Source organism: Gorilla gorilla, chromosome 8 (genome assembly GCF_029281585.2).
Source record: "Gorilla gorilla gorilla isolate KB3781 chromosome 8, NHGRI_mGorGor1-v2.1_pri, whole genome shotgun sequence".
NCBI lineage: Eukaryota > Metazoa > Chordata > Mammalia > Primates > Hominidae > Gorilla > Gorilla gorilla.
Window position 1 is genome coordinate 38856547 of NC_073232.2, and position 22730 is coordinate 38879276.

Below are 22730 nucleotides of genomic sequence, written 5' to 3' on the forward strand. Positions count from 1 at the left end.
ACACTTTGACTTAAAGTGAGGGAGAAACATAATCTCCTTAGAGCTTTCAAACCCCACTGCGACAGGTGGAAAACTGGAGAGACACCAGAGGAAAACCCCATTGTTACCTGATCCCTAAAAATCACACATATTGGGTGTAGTCTGTTAAACATGTTGACTTCTTCCACTGCCGTCCCTTGGCACATGGACCCTCCAACTTGGGAGACACCAAAACAAGCTTTGATGAAAAGACCCGTTTCCCTGCTGTCCCTTGATTTTCAGGCAAATAAAAAGGATGTTTCTCTCTGTTCTTTTGCTGTCTCCCAGGATGGTGGTTGTTATGGTGATCTGTTCTGCAAAGCTCTGAAAACATATAATATGCTTTGTTTTGGAATTTACCGGCTGAGAGATGCTCACCTCAGCACCCCCAGTCAGTGCACAAAGAGGTGAGTATTGGTTTCAACTCTGCCCTCCCACCTAATCACAGAAATATTAATATCCTTTCCTGTCCCCTACTGTAAAGGCAAAGGTCTGTATACATCTCCTCAACATGCAAATTACTCTGCCCATATTAAATCCAACACTGAGTTTGGAGGTGATGGGAAGCATTTTTCTATAATTACTAATAGTAGATGTAAAGACATTTTGGTAAGAATTCAAGTTTTGTATTAACAGAATAATTCCATCACCTAATTACAAAAGTCTGAATACACAAACATCTCTCCCAAACTCTAGCTACTAGGATAATATCCGTTGGTACCTAATATAGAGATATTTTACATCGCTAGTGTTTAAGATAAGTTTTTTTGTTTTTTTGTTTTTTGTTTGTTTGTTTGTTTTTTGAGATGGAGTGTTGCTCTGTTGCCCAGGCTGGAGTGCAGTGGCACAATCTTGGCTCAATGCAACCTCTGCCCCCTGGGTTCCAGTGATTCTCTTGCCTTAGCCTCCTGAGTAGCTGGGATTATAGGCACACACCACCACACCCAGCTAATTTTTGTGTTTTTAGTAGAGACAAGTCTTGTTGGCCAGGCTGGTCTCGAACTCCTGACCTCAAGTGATCCACCCACCTCGGCCTCCCAAAGTGCTGGGCTTACAGGTGTGAGCCACCACACCCGGCCCTAAGATGGGTGGTTCTTCTGCCATATCTCAGAATCCCATATTTTTACTTCACATATTTTAAATTGACTCGCTTTTTAACTTTTATATATTTATTTTTGAGACAATTGTATATTATCACCTTAAGCAGAAAAATAACAGTTTCGATGTGCTAATTATATTTTTCTCATATGCATTAAAATAAATTCATAGCAGGCAAAAATTAAAAGTACATCCTAGAATTACCAAGATCAGTGAGTTTGCATAATATACTCTAGGCAACAGTGCTGCAGAGACAAGCGTTTCTCATCCCTGCTTGCATAGTAGAATCACCTGGGGAGCTTTTAAAAAATATTCTGATTACTCTAATTTAACTGGTCTGGAAGGAAGAAAACATCGTATATATATTTTAAAATATGTAAACATTTTATATATAATAACCAGGGATTATAGTGTATAGCCAGAATTGAGAACAATTGCTATAGACAAGTGGGTTCTCAAAATTTAGCCATCATGAGACTCACCTGCAGAGCTTGTTCAACCACAGATTGCTGGACCCCATCCTCAGCACTTCCAGTTCAGTAGGTCTGGGTGGGGTTGCTTAAGAACTTGCATTTCCTAGTTCCTAGGTGATGCTGAGCTGTGTGGCCTAAGGACCACACTTGGTGATCCACTGCTCTAAATGAAACAGCGTGATTTTCTTAGTCACACCTGCTGTTGACCAAAGAAAGCTCCAACTAATTGTGAAGAACAACAAAGTAGTGCTGATAAGTAGGCAGGGTTCTTAGATTCTTCCATGTGGTGAATTCCAAATTCCAAATTCCAAATTCTCTCACCAGAGTAGATTTTAAAAGGTAAAGAGCGAGAATAGTCTAAGGAGACACTCTGTCATGGTAAACAAAGATCTTGTGATGTATATCTGGGATTGTCCAAAAATTATGAAATGAAAGTTGCATCACACTTCATGAAACCTCTTGCGGTTGGGCTACTTGAAAGTGACTTCGACCTTGTATAGAAAGGTACATGTAGACCACGAGAAGCGAAGTTTGGTTCTTCTATTACTGGCTCTAATTCCACATCTCTGCCTGGGCTCCTGGCTGGCCTCCTTTATTGAGTTAAACAGAGGAAGTTTCCATTTAACAAGAAAAAGAATGTTTAAGGCCTCAGACCAGCTAGGAGTGCATCTTCCAGATCCTCTGAAAGTCCTGAGTAACCAGGCCATTGCTTTTCATTCAGGGAGGGTTGAATTCTCTACTCAGTTACTCTCAGGAGGTGACATCTCTGCTTTCCCTGTCCAGGTATGTCATCACCAACCCCCCCTATGAGTTTGAGCTCGTGCCGACGGACCTGATCTTCTGCTTAATGCAGTTTGACCACAACGCCGGCCAGTCCCGGGCCAGCCTGTCCCATTCCTCCCACTCGTCGCAGTCCTCCAGCAAGAAGAGCTCCTCTGTTCACTCCATCCCGTCCACAGCAAACCGACAGAACCGGCCCAAGTCCAGGGAGTCCCGGGACAAACAGAAGTACGTGCAGGAAGAGCGGCTTTGATATGTGTATCCACCGCCACTGTGTGAAACTGTATCTGCCACTCATTTCCCCAGTTGGTGTTTCCAACAAAGTAACTTTCCCTGTTTTCCCCTGTAGTCCCCCCCTTTTTTTTACACATATTTGCATATGTATGATAGTGTGCATGTGGTTGTCATTTTTATTTCACCACCATAAAACCCTTGAGCACAACAGCAAATAAGCAGACGGACCAAAAGTTATTTATGATTCTGGGGGAAAAATAACCCAAAGGCATGCTCCAGACATAAATAGCTCACTGCAGGAACGAGTTCACAGATTAGAAGGGAGCACTTGTGATCAATGTCAGTTAGGCAGAGCAAGTTTATTTAATGTAAAAGAAAAGTTGGTTCTGATTTATCAGGATTATCAGGGTGCTTTGGGTTTTGATTTTGTTGTTGTTGTTTTCCTTTCTTTCTTTTTTTATACACACAATAAGTTAGCACATGTTTATTTGAAACAAGAAACCAAACAGCAATGAAAACATGTCGATTGTTTCCAGTCTCTGGGCCGAAGTATTGCGAAGCATTTGAAAAGCTTTCACGATTTGTGTAGATGATTATGAAGGACCTGCTTGTTGCGAGAGAACATCAGAGATTTTTTTAGTTACTCACCAAGGCCTTTTGTCCCAGAGCCAGTTCCCTCTGGGAGTTCTTATGAACATTTCTCACCTTAATATGGAGGAGAGAATAGTATTCCAATCATGGATGTATCAAATTCTAGTCATTTAGTTTAAGTGAAAAGAGGTTTGATTGCATATTAAATTGTTATTCTGTCTCCTTATGTTGCCATATGAATAGCTATTTTTTTTCTTTCACTTTTGACATTTGGGATGAAAAGCCATATGTATCATAAATATCAGATGTAAGTCATTAAAAACTGCCTTCCTGGGACTTCTACATCTTTTAAAAGGTGAATTACTTACCTTATGTACAGAATAAATAATGCTCAGGAAAGAGCAAGTATTTTTCCATGCATTCTCAGGGGATCTTTTTACTCCCCTTTGTTTGATTAGTTAGGGCCCCAATGCCAGGTAGGAGGAAGGGCTGGGGCAATGGTAGAGTGAGAGGAAGACAAACCCAGCTGCAGATCATGTTTTTCTAGGAGCCGACATGCTAAATAAATTAGAATGTAGGAGGATCAGCCACAGTTGACTCAACAAAGACAAAAGCCAGCCACCACCTTCAACTGTTGGCACAGCTGTGCGGTGCTGGCTGTCCCAATGCAGAAAACTGGTGGGAAGGAATTCCTCATCATCACTTTCTTTAATGTAGCCAATTTAGGCAGGGTAATGACGGCAATAGAGAGCTGCTCCTTGTCATTGTGAGACGTGGGATAAGAAGAGTGCAACAGTGAGCCAAACACATTTTGGTATAGTTATTTTTTTCTTTTGTTTTCTTTCTTTTTTAACACTTAGTAAGCATGAGAGGAGAGGTAGAAAAATACCCTTTTTTCAACATATAGTTGTCAGATGCTTTGTGCATGCAAATCATGCTGTAGGCAGTGCGGTAGTTCTTAAAAATTGGCCAATTCACCATAACCAATTTCTCTTATGGATGGACTAGGCTGGTATATACATATTTGAAAAGTTTTACTTCAAAGAATTCCATCGAATAGAATAGGGGTAAAAGGGAGGAGGAAAACATGTCACAGCTGTACCATCTCTAAAAAGGTGTTTTTATGGTGAATGTTTTGGATTTAGATTTTGGATCCCCTGTCCCCTCAAGCATGATAGTTTTGGATATTTGCTTGCTGTGTGAATTGACAAGCACTTTTACTGACAAATGGTGAGGCTCAGTCAGAACCTCCACCCTCCCCCACACCAAAGACAGGGGCAGCATAGTATTCAAACCAGTATTGTGGTGGGGAATAATTGTATACATGTAAATTATCAAGCCCTATGAGTGGAAGAATTTTTTCAAATTATTTTTGTCTCTCTATATATTGATTTATATTATGTATAACTATCTCTTTATATAAACTATATATAATTATATATATATAACTATATAATTATATATATATAACTATATATATAACTATATATATGTATCCCCTAGTATTGGATCATGAAGAGCTCTTCATGCATTCTTTGCAAAGGAGGTTATAAAGTTACGCCCTCAGAACATTTATAACTATAAGAATGTGCCAGTTAAAGTGCTCAACAGGAAATATGACAGTTTAAAAGCATTGTAAAACTCACATAGCTTACTTCTCTCTCTAAAGTGCAACAAGGATGAATAGAATGGGCCAAGGTATGACAATTAATGGTTCTGCATGACCTAGCCACTGCTGGGGGTTTTCTTCTATAACGTTGTCCTTGTGAAAACTTTTGTGAAATTAAAAAAAAAGGAGTTACAAATTTTATTCTGTTATTGGTTTGTTTATTTTTATTTATATTGTTCTGTTTGTGGTTTTATTTATTTTGTTTTGCTTTTCCCCCCCTCCCCTTTCCCTCTCCTTTTCCCTTCCTTCTTCTCTTCCTTCCTTCTTCCACTTTCTAAATTGCTCAGCGCAATGAGGCTGTGCCGCTGCTATTGCTAGATTCCTTAGAGTTTGTTTTGGTGTTCTTGGGTGTGGGGTTGGGTAATTTGGGGGGAACTTCTCTCCATCTGGCTTGCCTTTTAATCTGCACGTGGCCTCCCTGCCCACCCTGGTACCTTGCTCCAAGTCCGAAAGCATTTTCCTATCAAGAAACCTAGCTTCCTTCACTTCCCCCATTGCCACCCCCCAATCCCAGTCCCCCCATCGGTCTGTTCACATCTCTGTGTTCATCTTGGCAAGACCTACTCAATCAAGTGATGATGCCAGTTGATAAACTTTTCTGGAAAACATTTACAGCTATTCCATTTGGCAAACTTGCTTCTCTGTCAATATTTCATCCTCCTTTAAACCAGGAGGGTTATTAATGGCAAAAGCATTGGTCTTCTTTATGCTTGATCAGTATGACTCAAATTAAAAGTGTTCTGCTATGTATATCAACTCAATAGCCCACACCCAGTTATCTGGGAGCTGATGGTTCAGTCACTGTATTACCCAAATCTTTCCTGCCAGCTGCCTTTCAGACATTTGTTAAATCCCAACCAGACATCGGGCAGATAGAGAGAAGTAAATCCGAAGTGCGTTTTATATACAGTCTGTTAGCAACTCCAATGAGATGATATTGTGATGGGAATGGAATGGGAACAGACTATGATAAGAGATGGAATTTTGAGGTTTTCCTGGACTTTGGGCACACAGTCATGCCCCAGTGGTAGATAATTGAGAATTCACCATATTTGACTAATGATAAATTTGATGATGGAGAAGGATCATTACTACTTCAATTTTATTTGCCAAAATTAGTATATTATACTTTCCTTAATAGAGTGAAGAGTCCCCTCCATTGTTTTCTATTTGACTCCAAACTTCCCCTTCCTCTTTCAGTAGAACATCTGCTTACTTAGGAAGTAGGCATACAAGTTTCTTATTATTATATCTCTTCCTGTTCATTGCCTCCCGCAAAAAAAAAAAAAAAAAAAAAAAGGAAGTAAGGGTAGAAAGTGAGAGTTCTTTGAAAATAAAGTATATACATTTAAAAAGTTAGGAACTCTGTTATCTGCACCATTCTAGAAGAGAAGAAATTTGTAAGCCATTTAGTCCAACTTGCTTTGGGCTTTGAAAGGGGTGAACAATAAGTAGGCTGGTAAACCAGAAGGCATGGTGAAGCCTTCTCAGTCTCAACACTTGGGTGATCGTGGCAGCATCAGTGTCCCTAAAGTCTGCTACCCAGGTTCTTCCCAAAGCCAGTTCAAATGGATGGAGAAAGCTGGACCCTTATACACACAGTTTAACTTCTGCCACAATTGGGAGAGGTTTCAAATTCTGTTCTGAATATTAAAGATTATGACCCAGAACCTTACCATCGGTGCTCAATAAATATTTGATATAAATTGACTTTACACATTTTTATACCTTTAACCATTTTCTATATTACCCTTGTCCTCTTGGTTTATTTTTTTTAAAAAAATATGAGTGCCTCTACATGCCTTATGATGCTGCTGTGTTGGTGGCACTTTCTCAAGCTGGTCACACGGCTTCTGAGAAAGGGGAATAGCCCTGTAAGCTCAATGAGTAGAGACACTGACTATGCCTCTTGGCAGCATCATCAAGATCCCAGATGACCAGAAAAAGCTTTTGTCTGGCTCTTCTGCAGCATGGGAAAAGCCTAAAGGTGTCTGCATCCCGATAGAGACAATTAAATCAACCTGCCAGGTTCCTATAGCAACAGGCTCCTTGAAGGAGAAAGAGGAGAGTACAGAAACTCCAGGGCCTGTGGAAGTCAAGACAGGGTAAAAATCAATTTCTCAATCAGCTTCTTTCAGCCCATCCCTGCTTTGTCACAATATGATAAAGAAGTAGCTGGGGGCACCTGTCACTACACTGGCTGACTGTCTCCCATGCAAGATTGCATGCCCATTGCAACCATTGGAGGTGAGAGGGATTATCCCCTGCCCTCCGAAAGGGATTAGTGAATAATCTGTCCTCAGGGTGTTGGCTGGAACAAGGGCCACAGAGGAGGGCTGGGAGAGCAGTTTGCTCAAAGAATGGCAGCATCAGACTTTCAGTTAAAAGAGACAGAGTCATGGTAGCCAATTGCAAAGAAGTGAGAAGGTTTTTCATAAACGGTAATTGCTTTTGTTCTGGTACAAATAATTTGTATCTCTATGAAATAAGCATACTTTGCTCACAGAGAGGAGAGGAGGTAGTATGTGTGGGTGGGGACGGTGGAGGCATCAGGGTTTGCTGGGTAGAGGAAGTGTGCCAGGCTGCCTATCACAAGTGCGGGACGGGAAACCACACAGCATTACCCTTGAAGGTCGAAGCTCCTTGTTAGCCCTTACTGTTCTCCACGGTTGTCTCTCTCCAAACAGCATCTTTTCTTTTTGAGCCTTTTCTCTCTCAACCTCAGCTTGTGGTGTAGTGAGAAGAGGGCCAATTATTCCAAATGCTTTTGCTGTATCATCGTCTCCCCTTTTCTGCGATCTTCGCTAGGGAGTACTGTGAAAAGGCTAAATCCCATGGCACTGACAACCCACAGAGCCAACAGAGAAGCTCAATTCTCACAGTGCAGCCTGTTTCTTCCTCTGCTGGTGGCAGCTCAGTCAGCCCAGCTCTGGGGCCCTTCCCTGCAAGAGCCCATTCCTCCAGGGTGACCTGCAGCCCTGTGGCTGCAGGAGGTTTTGACCCTTATTTTAAACCCTGTGATCTCAGTGATGAAACTAGAAATGCAAGAAACAGATGGCTCTCAGATGGGATAGGATGCCTGGTGAGTCAAACCAGTATTTCAGAGGCACAGAGGCACCCTGGGAGGGGAAAAACCCTAAGTTCCCCAGAAATAACACCAGGTTACCTCTTCCTCTCCTTTACCTTCCAAATGAAGATGACCAACCAAATCCCCCTCTGTCACCTCTGCTGCCACAATCCATGTTCTTCAGGATACACCCCGATATACACACCCCTCTTCTCTACCCCCAGAATCTCTGCTGAAGGGCATCATTTGTCATCACATTCAAGAGGTACGACCCATGCTTACATCATCCTTTAGTACTGATAGTACTCAGGCTAGTACTAAACTTACTCTAAAAGCTAACGTTTCAGCAATTGCCTTGGGCCAGGCATTCTCATGAGCACTCTTCAGTTAACTATACAAACTCAATCCTCACAACAGCTTCAGATGGAGATGCTGTGTCTCCATTTGAAAGACACAGAATCTGAGAGACACTAGAGTCTGTGAAGTTAGCCACTGTGATATAATGCCCGCTGATATTATTCCAAATACTCATAACCTTAACAACTCACATTTACTTACCATGTATCTGGACCTGTGTAAGTGCTTCAAGGGTACTAGCTTCATTTATCTAAACAACACTATTAGGAAGTTTGTATCATCAGCCCTATTTTACAGAAAAGGAAGGAAGCTAAGATAAATTTGCTAATAACTTGTTCAGAGCCACGCAACTAGTATGTGAGCCAGATCTGCTTAACTTTCACCTCCTGCCCTGCGCTGTCTCCTTAGCCCGCATCTCCTTGCTTCTTCATGGTGGACAGCTCATAGCATGGCTGGTCTTGATAGGTGACATCTCCAAATGGCAGTGGCAATTGCTCTACCAGCATCTCTCTGCAGTTGATTTCCAGAGTTTTATCTTGTCCCACTAGCCCCCTCCCAGCCACAGACTGAAATGACTCTTCTTTCCTAACTCCACGAACTCCCGGCATGTCACACATTGTACTCAGAGCACTGACAACAGGCATCTCATCCTTAAGAAGCTTATTAAGAAATGAGGCTATTTTTCTCTGGCAGCGAGGAAGCCCTCCCACCCCGATCAATTGCCCTTCTCATCTTAGAGATGAAAATAAAGCCCCTGGAAATCTTTCTGGTGTGTGAGATGAAACAAGGAGTGGAGATAAAGTCAGGGATTTGGATTTATCCTTGTCATGGCAGCATTCATTAGAGCTGCTTCCCTGAGTCCTCTTCCTGGTGGTCAATTTTGTAGCCACCCATTGGCATTGTTTCTTCTTCAGAAGGCAAGATTCAATACATCAAATTGTCATTGTCCTCCTTGCAGCACTCTCCATGGATGCTGAATGGCTGGCGATCATTGAAATGTGTGTTCCTCGGAAGCATGTTGGGAGAATCTGTTCATAAAATACCTTTGCACCAGACATTTTAGTAAAACGCCCAGAGCATTCATATTGTTCCATTTCCTGAATATCCTACATAACCAAGTCTCCAAAAACACACACATTTATATCTTAGAAGGCACCCAAACTAAACAGCTGTTTCTCAGGCATAAGGAAGACCTCAACTCCTCACCACAATGTGTGTTAACACAACTCACTCCTTGTGTTGAGGCAGCATGGCCAAAACATGGGCTACTCTGCTTAGATTTTTTTTTAATGGCAAGAAATGTAAAAGGAAAGAGAGAAGCTTAAATGAGGAAATAATGCTCTCTTTCTTACAGACAGCAGAAGGAAATTGATATTCTCTCTGCCGCAAAAGGTCAAAATGCCAACTTTGAATTGAACTGTAAAGACTAAATTCCGAACAATTATTCTCTGCAGCAGTTGTAAAAATTTCAGCAAATTGCAGCTGTCTTAGGTCTTTCACCTAAAAGACCTACTCATTTCCATCAGCTGAGTTCACTCTTCCAACCTGGCATGTCCAACCTAGCACTAAATCCCTTTGCAAAATCAGTCTGCATAACAGCATGGCCAAAACCGAGGGCAGCTCAGGCAACCTGAGCACAAACACCAGGCTCAACCTCTCTGAAAATCATCTTTACACATAAACCCCTGGAAAAAGTCGTAGTGTGAAATTGTTTCAGCGGCCTGGCAAAGCTTTTAAAACATGATAACCATCACACTTTACTCCTCTCTGAAAGGTTAGTTTAATCGTAGATCACAAAAAATTGGTTTCCACAAATGCATAATGGTTCATCTATGTCACACTTGAACTAAATGGTTTTTTAAATGGAGCTGAAATTATTTTGATGTGTACACAGTCCCGGATTTCTATACAACCTTTTTTAACCAGCCCATCAGGAACCTTGCCTCTAAAGCCTCATTAATAATTCAGATGTGCTGATGACTTTAAAAGATCTATGGAATTGAAGCTTAGGGAAAAAAAAAAAACTCTGCTTGACAAAAAGATAAATGAATGTAGAAAGAAGCTGTAGGAGTCTGGCAAGCTGTAGATCATCTCAGAACAGATTGTAACTTTATCATTGTGTCAGGGGGAATAATTTAAAGCACTTAATCAGTTAGCTTCACTGTGAGGATGTAGCATTATGAATTCCTATCGTCCAATCTGTTCAAATCAAAGTGAACTTAATTATAATAGGTGAGTGAGCCAGAGCAGGAGGGGGGGTGGGGAGAATGAGGCAAGAGGCAGCAAGTTTCCTGTGGGGTAAACTGAGCTGCCGCATTAAACTGGGGCGAGGCTTTGACTCAGGCATATCCCAGCTCCAGTGACAGCCCTCCTTGACATTGACAGCTCAGAGCACTTGAAATAGCAGAAGTAGGAACTGAGGAGAAACAAGCAGAGTGGTCATGAACTGATCATAGATACTTAATTTATAAATCATTAGCCAAACATGCACATACCCCACCCCCAACGCCCCCTATCAAACCAGGTGAGCAGTTTTCACTAATGTGTCCATTCAGGACCACTGACAAGGCAGTTACAAATTGTTCTGGTAAGCAGAAAAAGCAGCTACAGGGGCCATTGTCTCTATAGCAGTGGACGTGCTTGATAGCTTTTACCCTTTTCCTTTTTCTTTTCTTTCCCTAAGCCACCAAAGTGAGGCGTATGATTCCCAAGTTAGAATGTCCTATTTGCCCAGTCCTTTCCTATCTATACACATGGCCAATTTCCCAGAAAATTTCAATCCTAGAAAGAGGTGGGGATGAGGGTTGAGTCTTGTAAAATAGCTTTGCACTGCTAAGAGGATGCTAGACCATTTTCATTCTCACCCCAGCCCCCGAACGCCCTGACTCAGCATTCTCTCTCAGCCATTTCTGTATTTAGGGTGGAAATGAAATGCCAAGACTTCATTGAGCTCCCTTGTCGACAGCTTGGGTTATTATAGTCAGTTAAGATATTGCCACTTGGAACTCTATTCATAACTTTATACCAACACAGAGTTTTCTTTCTTGAAATAAAAGCCACCTCAAAATCCTCTTTAAAACATTGGTCGCTATTCTGATTTTCATAGATTTTTGGCCAGCAAAATCTATGGGTTTAGTTTAGACCCCCCAAAGTGGCTACAAATGAAACAGGAGAGTGGTATAGTTGAGACATGGCTTTAAGTGTGTGTATTATAAGCAAAGCCAAGAAAAGGCTGGGAGGTGGTGATTCTGTATAAGATTCTGGATCACTCGCTCTGCAGCAAGGGTGATGGTGCCCTTCCATTCCACTCAAATCAATGGATGCACACATCTCTCCTCAGGCACAATGTCTGTACCCAATGGCTGATATATGCAACATCCCCTCCCCACCAAACCTTTTCTGGCCATGAAATTAACTCCAAGGAACATTGCCAGAGTCCATTCTCCAATCCCTCCTTAGCCTCTGAGGTCCGCCCATGGTGCCTCTGAGTCCCAGTGGCACATTTTATTCATCACTTGCTACAGGAAGCAGAGGTATATTTCAGGTTCTGGGGTCCTCCCTACACTGCACTGTCTCTCTTAGCAATTACTCACTGTCGGCTTCTATCGATTACCTTTTTGCGTTTTTCAATGAACTTTCCAAAGGCTTTACCCTAGGACTAATTAAACTTCTCATTTCTCCTTCTTGTTCTCTATCCATTTTGCCCTTTAGCAGAAAAGAAATGGTTTACAGATGAACCGGATAATGCCTATCCCAGAAACATTCAAATCAAGCCCATGAGTACCCACATGGCTAACCAGATCAACCAATATAAATCCACAAGCAGCTTGATTCCACCAATCAGAGAAGTTGAAGATGAATGTTGACTCCCAGGAGACCAGAACTATTTTTTTAAAGCCTGACAAACTTCATAAATGGTGATGTGACTTTTCTTCTTACATGCTGAATCACTGGTGGAAATGTTAGGATAAGCAAGAATTGCCAGAAAATAAAGTAGACAGATCTTTCTCTTTGTCTGCCTTGAATATTGCTTCCATGTATTTTGGAAAAGAAAATGATTTCATTTATAAATGAACATACTAAAATAGTCATGTATAGCCTCTAGCATTTTAAATTATTTTTATTTATTAGAAAGAAAATATATTTTTTCTTTTCATTGTCAAATATCTTCCCTATATCTAAACAATGCAAAATCTAGATGAATAAGTGGTCAGACTCCTTAATGTGTTTTTCTCTTCTTTCTCTCTTTTTCTTTGAGGAGAATGATGGTCACCACCACAATTAATTGTAATTAAGGGAAATGAATTATTAAAACAATTTTAAAATGGCCAACGATGTATACATGTATTTTAGTAAATCCAAAAAAGAAGACTAAGGGGACAGGTGAATACCTGCTCCTTGCCTGGATGGGTGTGTATTTTGATCTGCATTGACACCAGCTCTTAATAAATGGAAACTTATTTATTTTCACAGTTGAAAGTCATATTTTTGTAGTTTTAGTTTTGATTCCATAGTTCTCACCCCTTTGTTCATATTTTTAAAGGGAAGACCTTCTGCTGCTTTTCTACAATTGGCAGATCAGGTTTGTCTGGCCAACTAAGGACACCAGGAGGGTTGTGGGCACACCTGGGATGTGGAAGCTGAGGACCAGATGCACACAAGGCATTGCTCTGTTTGCTGTTCTAGTGGTGGAGACTCCTACGTGCTGTTATGCTTCTCATTTTATATTTCCAAACCACCTGAGCGAGTAATAACTTCGGGAGGGTCTGGTGGACTTTCTCCCCACTCCCCAAGTCTCAGAGCTTTTAGCCTGGAAGTTTGTAAAACTGATCAGTAGTTTTACTTTACCATAGGATGTGAGAGGGCAGTCATTGTTCTCACTGAGTTTTTGTTTAAAAACCAGGAAATTTCTACAATCATGGAGACAGATTTTAATTTGCATGCTCTCCTTTATTTAGTTGCTGGGGCCAAACACATGAACTTGTTACAACAATTTTAAAAATAATAATAACAAAAGGAAAGCAACGAATGCACTTCATATAGACTGTTAGAAAAGGCCTTTGAAAATTACCGGCAGTGAAATCAAATAAATCAGCCACTTTAAACAGCGGTCAAAAGATTTTTCTAGCCATCAGATGCAATTACGATGTCTCAGAGCTCTGCTGTCGCTTGCATGCTCGGTGTACAGTCTCCCGGCAACTGTTTCGTTCCAATCAACTTAGCAAGTCTTTCAACTTTAAAATTATCAATCTTTGATATGATCATCAAGGTCTCTGGAGAAGCATGGATGTAATAGTGATTTCTATTTTCTTAAAAAATGTAAACTGTGGACACTTAATGGAACCAAGCTAACCAAAGTATCTCCCCGAAGTTTCATGATATCTAGTCCATTAACTCTTTGGGCCATGACCTGTGGTACCTAGTTACGGTAGTGCAAATCAGATCAGAGCAAAGCAATGAGATCATCATGAAGACATATGTCCACTAAGTACTCCAATTACCAACGTAGGCAAAATGAACTTCCACCTCTGTCCACTCCCTGCAGAGCCAATATAGTCGTGCTTCCACCTCGTAGGCATTGTCCTGCAGTGACTTGTCGGACTGTGGTTACTCTGTCGTCACATTTTGTAGAATTAGTTCTATAAAAGTATTGTGAATACAATGTATGTCCAATTGGATTGTTTAAAAACTACTTATAATTAATCACTAGCCTACTCAGCAGACTAAAATGATGTCAACAGTCTATATTCAGGCTTATAAACATTTCTTGGTTTCCAACAGAAGTCAAATGTGTTTGTGGGGAGAACGTTTTGCTAGGATTTTGACAACTCTCCTGAAAGCTAGGCCTTCTTTTACATAATGATTTTGCATTGGGGTCACCTTAGTATATTCATGTCAATCCACGCTCTTCTTTCCTTCGTGAACCATAGTGGGCTCTTCACTCCTGCTCGTAATAACCACCTCCAAATTTGTTAGAGTGATTTGGTCTCCTCTGGCAGGCTGTGGTGGCCACATAAAGGATCTTCCATTAGAGGGACACAGGACACAAAGCTCCATTCCCATGACCCTCTCTTCCCTGTGTCACCCCTACCAAGGCAATCTGGAAGCAGAAATGCAAACTCCAGCCCCACCACACATCCATTGATGCATTTGTGGCTAGAGATTTTAATCTAAACTTTTTTTTAAAAAAAATCATAATAGTTAGGATAGTTTCCTATAGCAAAGGGCTCCTTGATTCATAAGCACCTCCCCCCCAAAAAAACCAAATTGGTAGAAATTCATTTTCTTTTAAGTAGAGCAATAAGTTCATACTGTGTTGCCGTTGTAATAATGAATTGTTCTGGACTAGAAAACAAAATGAGGCATTTTGTTAAGGAGGTAGGAAAATGACTGGTTGTTGGGCCCTTTGGCAAAAGCTGGTGCCTGGTAAGTAGAAGCGAAATGGAAACAGAAATAACATTTGTGAAATCACTGGAGGGCTCAAGCAAATGCCAGAGCTTCTCCCTGGCTTGTTCCTACTTGTTGAGCTCTTTGGCCCTGAGTCCCATCCATCTCCACTGCGACAGTCTGTCTTTCTGCCTACATCCGCCTGAGACCAAGGAGGGTCTTTGGTACAGTCCACATTATGAGGCTCTGATTTCCCATCCCAGTTTAGGGCTCCAGAAAAGCCATTCTCCCAAACTAATGATTCTTGGGTGCTGTGGGTCACCAACAGGCTGTTTACAAAGCAGAAAATACCATCACCATCAGAATCTTTCTCCTTGAGAAAACTTTTATTTTTGCCTAAACAATTTTATATTTTAGAATATCATCTTGAACCATTATAAAACACCTTAAATAAAAGTGATTGTGACTAAGGCACGTTGGAGAACATTCCAAAACTCTTTCCTCCCAAGGGTTCTGGCACCTTATGATGTACTTTGTAAAAAAATTGATTGAAGATTTTAAATAAACAGGAAATTAGAAGTGTTTGTTAGGGTTAGATAAAGGAAAAGTGAAAAAGCATAAGAAATTTGGGACATTTTCATGTTGAAAGGAGAAAAAGCACAAGTTCCCTAGTTACCATGTAATAAGAGGGTGCAAGAGCCACATTTACAAACAACTAACTATGATCTTTAAAAATGTTTTTAAAACTCTCGAAGTCTCAGTGACTTCATTTGTAAATGAGAGTGATTCATCTAGATGACTCTAAGGTCTCTTTCAGGTCCCAGGGGACGTGATCTAAGTTAGGAGTGGGAACATGGGAGTGGCTGCTTCTCCTTGGCTAAGCCCATGCAGACTATTGTGTCCAGGACTGGAATAAAGGTCCTTTTTGGTGCATCACCCAGGCAACACTCCCAGCCTTACTCAGGAGTAGTGAACATTTTCTGCTCTGGACATAGAATAGGTAGGTTCATTCCTGTGCTTTTCACTTTAGATTCTCTTTAGGTTCAAGATGCAAATTTCTCAATTCGGACACACCTGAATCACGTTGGTCAAATTTTGCTGCCTGTTTCTAGGGTTTTCTTCTCAGTTTCATCCCTGCCTTCCCTTTTCTGCTGTTGTTTTTTTTTGGTTCAAGGCCCAGCTTCAGTTAATCCCTTCATCTCTATGCCATGTCTCCAATTCCTAGTATGTAACTAGAGGTTCAAGAGACCCCAAATTCCTGCCATTTTCCCCATTTATGTTTCCCCATGTGAATCTTCAGGAAGTAACCAGTCTTCCTTCTCACTTCATTTCCTGTCCTCTGTTTATTTGGTTATTTTCTTTCATTAATAAACTAACCATCTCTTAGCTACTTACATTCACAAATGTAATTTTAATCTATTGTGTTTTATTGTGAAAGAGAATCTCATTGAAGGAAGGAAGGAAGAAATTGAGGAATAAAGGTAGGAAGGGAGAGAAACAAAGACTATCCAACCAATTGACTGAGATGTGAGCCGGCTTGACTCCTAGGAGACTAAGTAGATCCATTCAGCTTGAACACTGAGTTCCAGGGCACAATCTGTCCATTTTCTGTTTTGTTCTTACTTGCTGCTTTTGGAATGGTGGTAAAGCCACCAATCACCATGAGCCTTGAAAGGACCTTCACTAATGAGGACTTGACTCACCCTCTTTAAAAAGCAAAAGAAACAGAATTTACTTACAATCTTCTGGTAAATTACCTTTCTGCTCCTCTCCTTATTCCCAAAAGGCAATTTTTTTAATCCAGCAGAGATGATTTAGCATATAAATCCCAGGTCATTTGAGGAGGTGATGACGCTATTTGGATTTATTTATGAGACAGTAGTAATTATAAATGATTCCTAGGCAGTTTGTACCAGTTTGGTCATATTGGTTGTTTAAGTGGAGTCTCTTCTGATTGGTTGTTTCCAATAAAGTGTCAGTTGTTAATAATTTCAAGATTTCCATAAAAATAAGGAAACTTGGAAAACATTTTTAATTTTATTTCTTAAGAGACCACAGAGCCTAATTTTCAATTTTTATGGTAAGCTTGCTTAAAACATGTATAAAAAGAAGCCTACATGCTCAAAGGCAGAGGCACCTTTAGCCCTACAACAGTTGGAAGCTCCATGATATCACAGCCCCACATGGATAGATTGGAGAAAGAATTCTGACTTAGACCACCTGTAGCAGACCTTCCTCTTTTGGCAGATGTTTTTAATCACAAAAAGGACCTGAGACTCCCTATCTAAAGATAAGCCAAACTTGGGGTATACATTAGGAATCTGGGAAGAAAGAAAAAAAAGAAAAAGATATAATAAGCAGTATTTAAAAATACCATGAGTTATGGGCATGCGTATGGTACAAAGAGTAGTTCTTTGGGTTGAAAGAAAGAAGAGTTTGCATTGAACTGCGTAGGCTGGCAAGAATGCAGAGGTATACAATGTTTGATGGGCTTTGGAGGCATTTCAATAGTAAATGGGTGACAGGACTGGAAAGATGTGGAATATGAGGGTTTTCCAGGGAGATGGGACTTAATGGGCCATGATGTATTTGTAGGAATGTGATTTCAATAGATTGACTATTTTGTCTACTGTGATAAGTTTGTGTAGGGGAACTGAGGAAAACTGAGATGAGACTTCATGGAAGGGGCTACAAAGTACAGTCTAAAGGCCTAGATAAAGTTTGAAACTTGATTTAGAAAGTCATGAAAAGCCACTAAGAGTTTTAAGCAAAGAAGAGTGATGGGGCAGCAATGGCTGTGCATTTTTCAGGTTGAAAGTAGTGAGATGTCAGTTCTTCCTGGAAGATATCATGAGAATGCACACAAAACTGAACATTTTCTCAGCAGCAAGGAGTGCTAAAGGGTGCATACTCCAAGTCAACAACTCACCGTGTGCAGCACCTTCCTCACACATTTTGCTTTGCTTTCTGTCACAGGACCATCAGACGTAGAACGTCCTGACTCTCCTGAATTACTAGAATGTCAGCAACAAACTCACAAAGTAGATTAGAGGGTAGGAATAGATACATAAATTTTTAAAAATCTGCCAATCATACTATTTTCTAGACAGTAATATAATAAGAACATGAGGCAGGACATCCACAAATTGTAGAGAATAATTAATAGTCCAGAACTGCCAAATAGGAATTCCCCTTATGAAAACACCCTTGCAGCTAATCAGGTAGCCCTTGTTTAGAAACCAGTTAGCACTCATAAAATATTTGTACAAGGAGTGAGTGGGGGAGAAATGAGCACAATATAGGTTCTGCCATCAATCAGCTTATAATACAACTAAAGAAAGAAAACATGCTCAAAGCACCATTAGAGAAAGGGTGAGCCCTAACGACATAGTTTCACATTCAATATGGTAGGAGTTGAAACAAGGGAGAAATGCTGTGGTTTGAAGTGTTTCAGCAAGGTAGGATTTCTAGAGAAAGGGGGGTTTAGGAGTTAGATAAGTAGAGGATCAGCATTCTAGGTATGAAGGCAGGATTATCTGGCATGTGGCAGGGTGAATGATGTTAATCAGTAACTGCTAATTGATATTTACTCAGCAGCTGCTGTGTCCTCACGACGGTAAGATTAGAGGAAGACAGCCCACCTGCCTAACTGGGAACACAAGGCACACATATATTGGAAAGATCATGTTGCACAAAACAGGTGTTCATTAAATAATTTTTGAATAAATGTGAACACTGAATAGCAAATAAATGTTATAGATCGTAATAGTTGTAGAAGATTGGTTGGGATTGTAGGGACTGGTTGTGGGGCAATGGCTGTGGGTCTAGAGTATATTCATTGTGCAGTGGACACACACCTAATCTGTCCTCAAGGACAGAACCATGTGGAGGAATAGGAAAACAAGAGAAGCAGGCAAGAAGCGGAGGCAGTGAGTACAGCAGCTAAGAAATGTTACATTGGGTTCATCCAGAGCAAGAAAAGCTGAGAGCTGTCCATGAGGGAAGGCCACACAGGCAAGAGGAGTGGGACAGGGGAGTAAAGGAGTGGGCTACAACAGGCCCTGCAGATGTGGAAGCCAGACCCACAGAAGCACTTAGAAAGTGACGATCCTGGATGAATTATTTTAGGGAGAAAGTGTAGGTTTAGATCAGCTGGCAGATGTGTTTGTGGGCTACAGCCATGTTTTTCAGGACTAAAAAGGAGCAAAATAAGTAGAACTTCTTGGGACAGGAGATCTAGGGTATTCCAGAACCAGGGAAATGAGAAACAAGAGGGGAATTTTAAGAAAGAGAGGGAAGATCATCTATGAGGTTGGAGATGAAAGGTGTTGGAGATGGTGAGGCACAAGTCAAAAGACTCACTCAAAGGGCAGGAACTCTGCTTATTTGTCCATATTCCCAGAGTTTGTCATGAGGTCTGGCCCACGTGGGCAGTCACTCGGCCACTATGTATCACTGTGGCTGCCATGGTGGATGGAGGCTGGACAGGACCTGTGGTGATCGGCAGTCTTTCTGGAGGACTCACCAGGGAGGGGTCTGAGGGTGAGCATCTCCTTTCACCTTCCTGTGCATGTCACTGCACTGTTCTTCTTCCCTCCCTGAACAGCACACACACTGCACCCTTAGTTTTAGGGGTCTGAAAACAAATGCTACGACCACCTTGCTTTGGTGGCTTTTCTGAACAGGCATTGTGAGAAGAGATGTTCTGGCCAGGTGAAAGTGGACTTTATTTTTAGGTAGGTTTTTCAGTTTAGAAAGGTTTCCTTTGCTTATCCCTTGAGGACTTCTGTGCTGCTGCTTCTCCTGCATCTTGCTAGTTAACAGAACAGGGGCAGAAGTGACACCAATGCTCTCGGCCATGCCTGCCTTGGGAAGCACTACCGGGCCCCACTGTTTAGAATCTTAGATGGAAATGTACACAAGGCATTGACACACGCCTGCGGGAGTGACCCAGTGCTTCCCTCCCATGGGACTTAGGGTCAGCGTGGGAAGGCAGCTGGCAGGGACAGGAGCCCCGCCCGCAAGGTGGACCGAGCCTCACTTCCACACAAAACCAGAGTCCCATCTGCCCCAGAGCGCTCGCTCTCCTCCCCTTCCTTCCGCTCAATGCAGCCTGACACGCCTTTGACCAGAACTGCAACATTTCAAACACAAACCCAGATCTGTTGGGAAATCCTAATTAAAAACGTTCCATTCCCAGGTGGCACAATCACATCCTGCCTAAAACTTCTGGCCCACATCCCACCACCCAGATGTTGAAAAGAAACCTTCCTCTGCTTAACACCAAAACCTGCGCTTCAAGGTTTCTTTAGGGGACAAAGAAAAAAAAAGTACACACATGCAGAGTTCAGCCTACATGTTCATTGAGGAAAAAGAGCGTGGCTTATTCATCTTTCAATCTTTTGATTGTTGGCATTATGATTATGATTATGATTAATTACTCTGACCTGACAGGAATTGAAGAAGAGACTATATGCTGGTGCTCTGAAATGATCTACCCAACTCTGTCATCTGTAACAACCAGTGATAACTCTCTTGTCTTGTAAAAAGGGTTTGTACATAACTTGTACATGGTTTCATTTTGTATTTTTCGCAGATTAAAAATTTATGTATTTGTGTTCTAAAACAAGGAGTGTTTCTTGTGTCTTTGTAGCAGTTACATGCCATGGGGGTGAGAGGTGGGCTGGGGATGGTAAGGTCCCTGAGTTCTAATCAGGCAGCTTTTGTCTCCTCCCTTCATGCTCCTCCATGAAGGCAAAGTTGTGGATTGACTGAAACCACGAGCTTCCCTTTGCAGCTTCGAGTGCAAATAGACCTCCCCACCTCCATGGTCTTCAAGGAGCCAGTCAGTGGGTGCTGCCCAAGACTGCAATAGGCATGGCAGAGAGGAAGAGCTGCTGTCATTCAACGTGGTGCCCGAGAGCCCTACGCAGCCACACTGGGGCCAATGGGACAGGTGCTCCTGCAGAAGGCTCCAGCAAGCCGGCCACTAAAGAAATGCACAGCATTCAGTAGGTCCTTGAAAAGCTAAAGCATTTCTCCCCTCAGCCACCCACTCTCAAGCTAGTTACCATTTCCTGCCATTTGCACAGACAAATGGTGTTCTTTCCCCTGCATTTAGCTTATCAAAACCCAGGACAATCTGTTAAAGGTTTGACTCATCCTGCTCCACGCTCATCCCCAACAGGGCAACAGATGGAACTTTTAAAAGCAAAAAAAAAAAAAAAAAAGAAAAAGCCCTTAAAAATGAATGTTGCCATGTTGGGCCATGCTCTAAACCTTCTTCAGAACCTTCAGAGTTTGCACTCTTTTCAGGGGCCTGGACTCCCAAGAGTAAAGCTGGTCCAGCCTAGAGAAAGGGAAGGATCTGGAGAATGGGAAAAAGCCATCCAAGGCATATAGATGTAATGTGCAGAATGTATTGAGATTTAATGTATTCTAGAGATTGTCTCATTTGCTCATTAGCCAAATATTTACTGAATAGCTATTATGTTAACAGTCCTCTACTGGGAGCTGGGAAAACAACAGTGAGGAATTCTATGATTCCAGTTCTCCAGTCTGGGGGAGGGTTGGGATCAACAAATAAACAGGTGATAGTCATGTATTAAAAATGGATCTGCAGGGGAAAGCACAGTTTGCCATTGGGAACACATCAGAGGGGCACTTAGCTATTTGAAGGGAAGTATACCAACTGATAGCTATTTTAAAAAAACAAATCCCCCTTCTACCTAAGTCAGTATAAGCCCTAACTGGAACTTATTCCCAGTGGTCAGCAAATGCAGGTTTACCTGTCAGAATGTGCCAGTTCCTGACAGTCCTTTGCACTCCAGTTTCTCAACTTGCCTTCTCCAATATTTGCTAACAAATCTGAATGTTGTTGGGGAATGTAATTGCAGAGCATATGGTCCCCATTAGTTAGGCAAACTCCACTGCCAAATTCAGCTCCAAGGAAGGAGTCTGCGTAAAGGATGAAGTATTAGGAAAACATCGACAGTGACAGAGAAGGCAAATATGAGATGAGACAGTGAGTTACAAAAGAGCAGGCTCGGCAAACCCAGCACAATGAATGTGGAACATAATTTTCCATTTGTTGAGAAAACAATATATGTGAATTTGTACTAAAATCTCCCTGTAGCAAAAATCAAAGTAGACCATTCACCAGAATCAATGTTAACTGCTTTGCAATGTCAGATAAGATAGATTCTGCTTGGGAGAAAAACATGGGTGGAACAGAATAGAGAGTCTGCTAAGGAAATAAAGCATGAGTGACATCAAAACGTAAATACAGACTTAACGCTATTTTAAATGTTACTGGACCAGCCTTTGAGAGGCGAAACAGAATCTCATGCTTAATAACCTCTCACATTCAGAGAGTATAAAAACGTAGGCTAAATGTAGTCAGAGACATGAGGTCCCCCAAGACCCAGGAAAGATGATCAGACAAGGTGAGAGCCTGGGGCTTCATCGGGCAGAAGGCAGATTCCCCAGACCAGTCAACCTTCTGAAAATCAAAGAGGGACCTGGGCTGAACCTGAACCCATACTAAGCCTGGCTGCTTGGCCTCCTCTCCCAAGGAGCTGATGCTATGGGTCCTTCACCCCAAAGTCTACCACATGCTCGCTGGTTTTTAGTCTATTGTAATTAACTCAACCTATACCTAATTCAACAGTTTTTTTTTTTTGAAAAAGCATTTAAATTAGGTGTTTCCAAAAATAATCAACTTCATTTTTCTGGAGTCAACAATCTCTTTCCTTCACTTCTATTTCTCTGGTTAACATACTGTTTAATTCAATTGCATACTACGATAAAAAGTACAGGTGTTTAAACAAGCTCAGACTGCTGGTCAGCTCAGCTGGTGAAATCCCAAGGACACAGGTGAAGTAAGGAGTTCTGTGCAAGACACACAATTTCAGTATACCACGGAAAGCCGTTAACTTGTTCACAGGAGAAAGGAGACAGACATCAGCTAATCCAGCTAGTGGATAACTGGTGTTTATTTAAGAGAGCTTCTAAGGGAAATGACTTTTAATATCTATATATGGGTGACTATGAAAGT

At 41.5% G+C, this 22730-nt stretch overlaps 1 protein-coding gene across 19 annotated transcripts in view; it reads left to right on the forward strand.

Moving 5' to 3' along the window:
- Nucleotides 1-20303, forward strand: part of KCNMA1 (potassium calcium-activated channel subfamily M alpha 1) — a 769792-nt gene extending 749489 nt beyond the window's left edge. For 5 of the 19 annotated variants that reach the window (XM_063709971.1, XM_055353797.2, XM_031015103.3 and 2 more), the window contains 4 exons: nt 307-425; nt 2373-2597; nt 4864-4892; nt 11999-20303. In XM_063709971.1, coding sequence (XP_063566041.1) covers nt 307-425; nt 2373-2597; nt 4864-4892; nt 11999-12153 — 528 coding nt within the window. In that variant the 3' untranslated portion in view covers nt 12154-20303. Of the gene's footprint in view, nt 1-306; nt 426-2372; nt 5005-11998 lie in introns of those variants that run through there. The other 14 variants (XM_063709978.1, XM_031015127.3, XM_063709973.1 and 11 more) reach the window with 6 other exon arrangements.
- Nucleotides 20304-22730: the final 2427 nt, after the last annotated feature.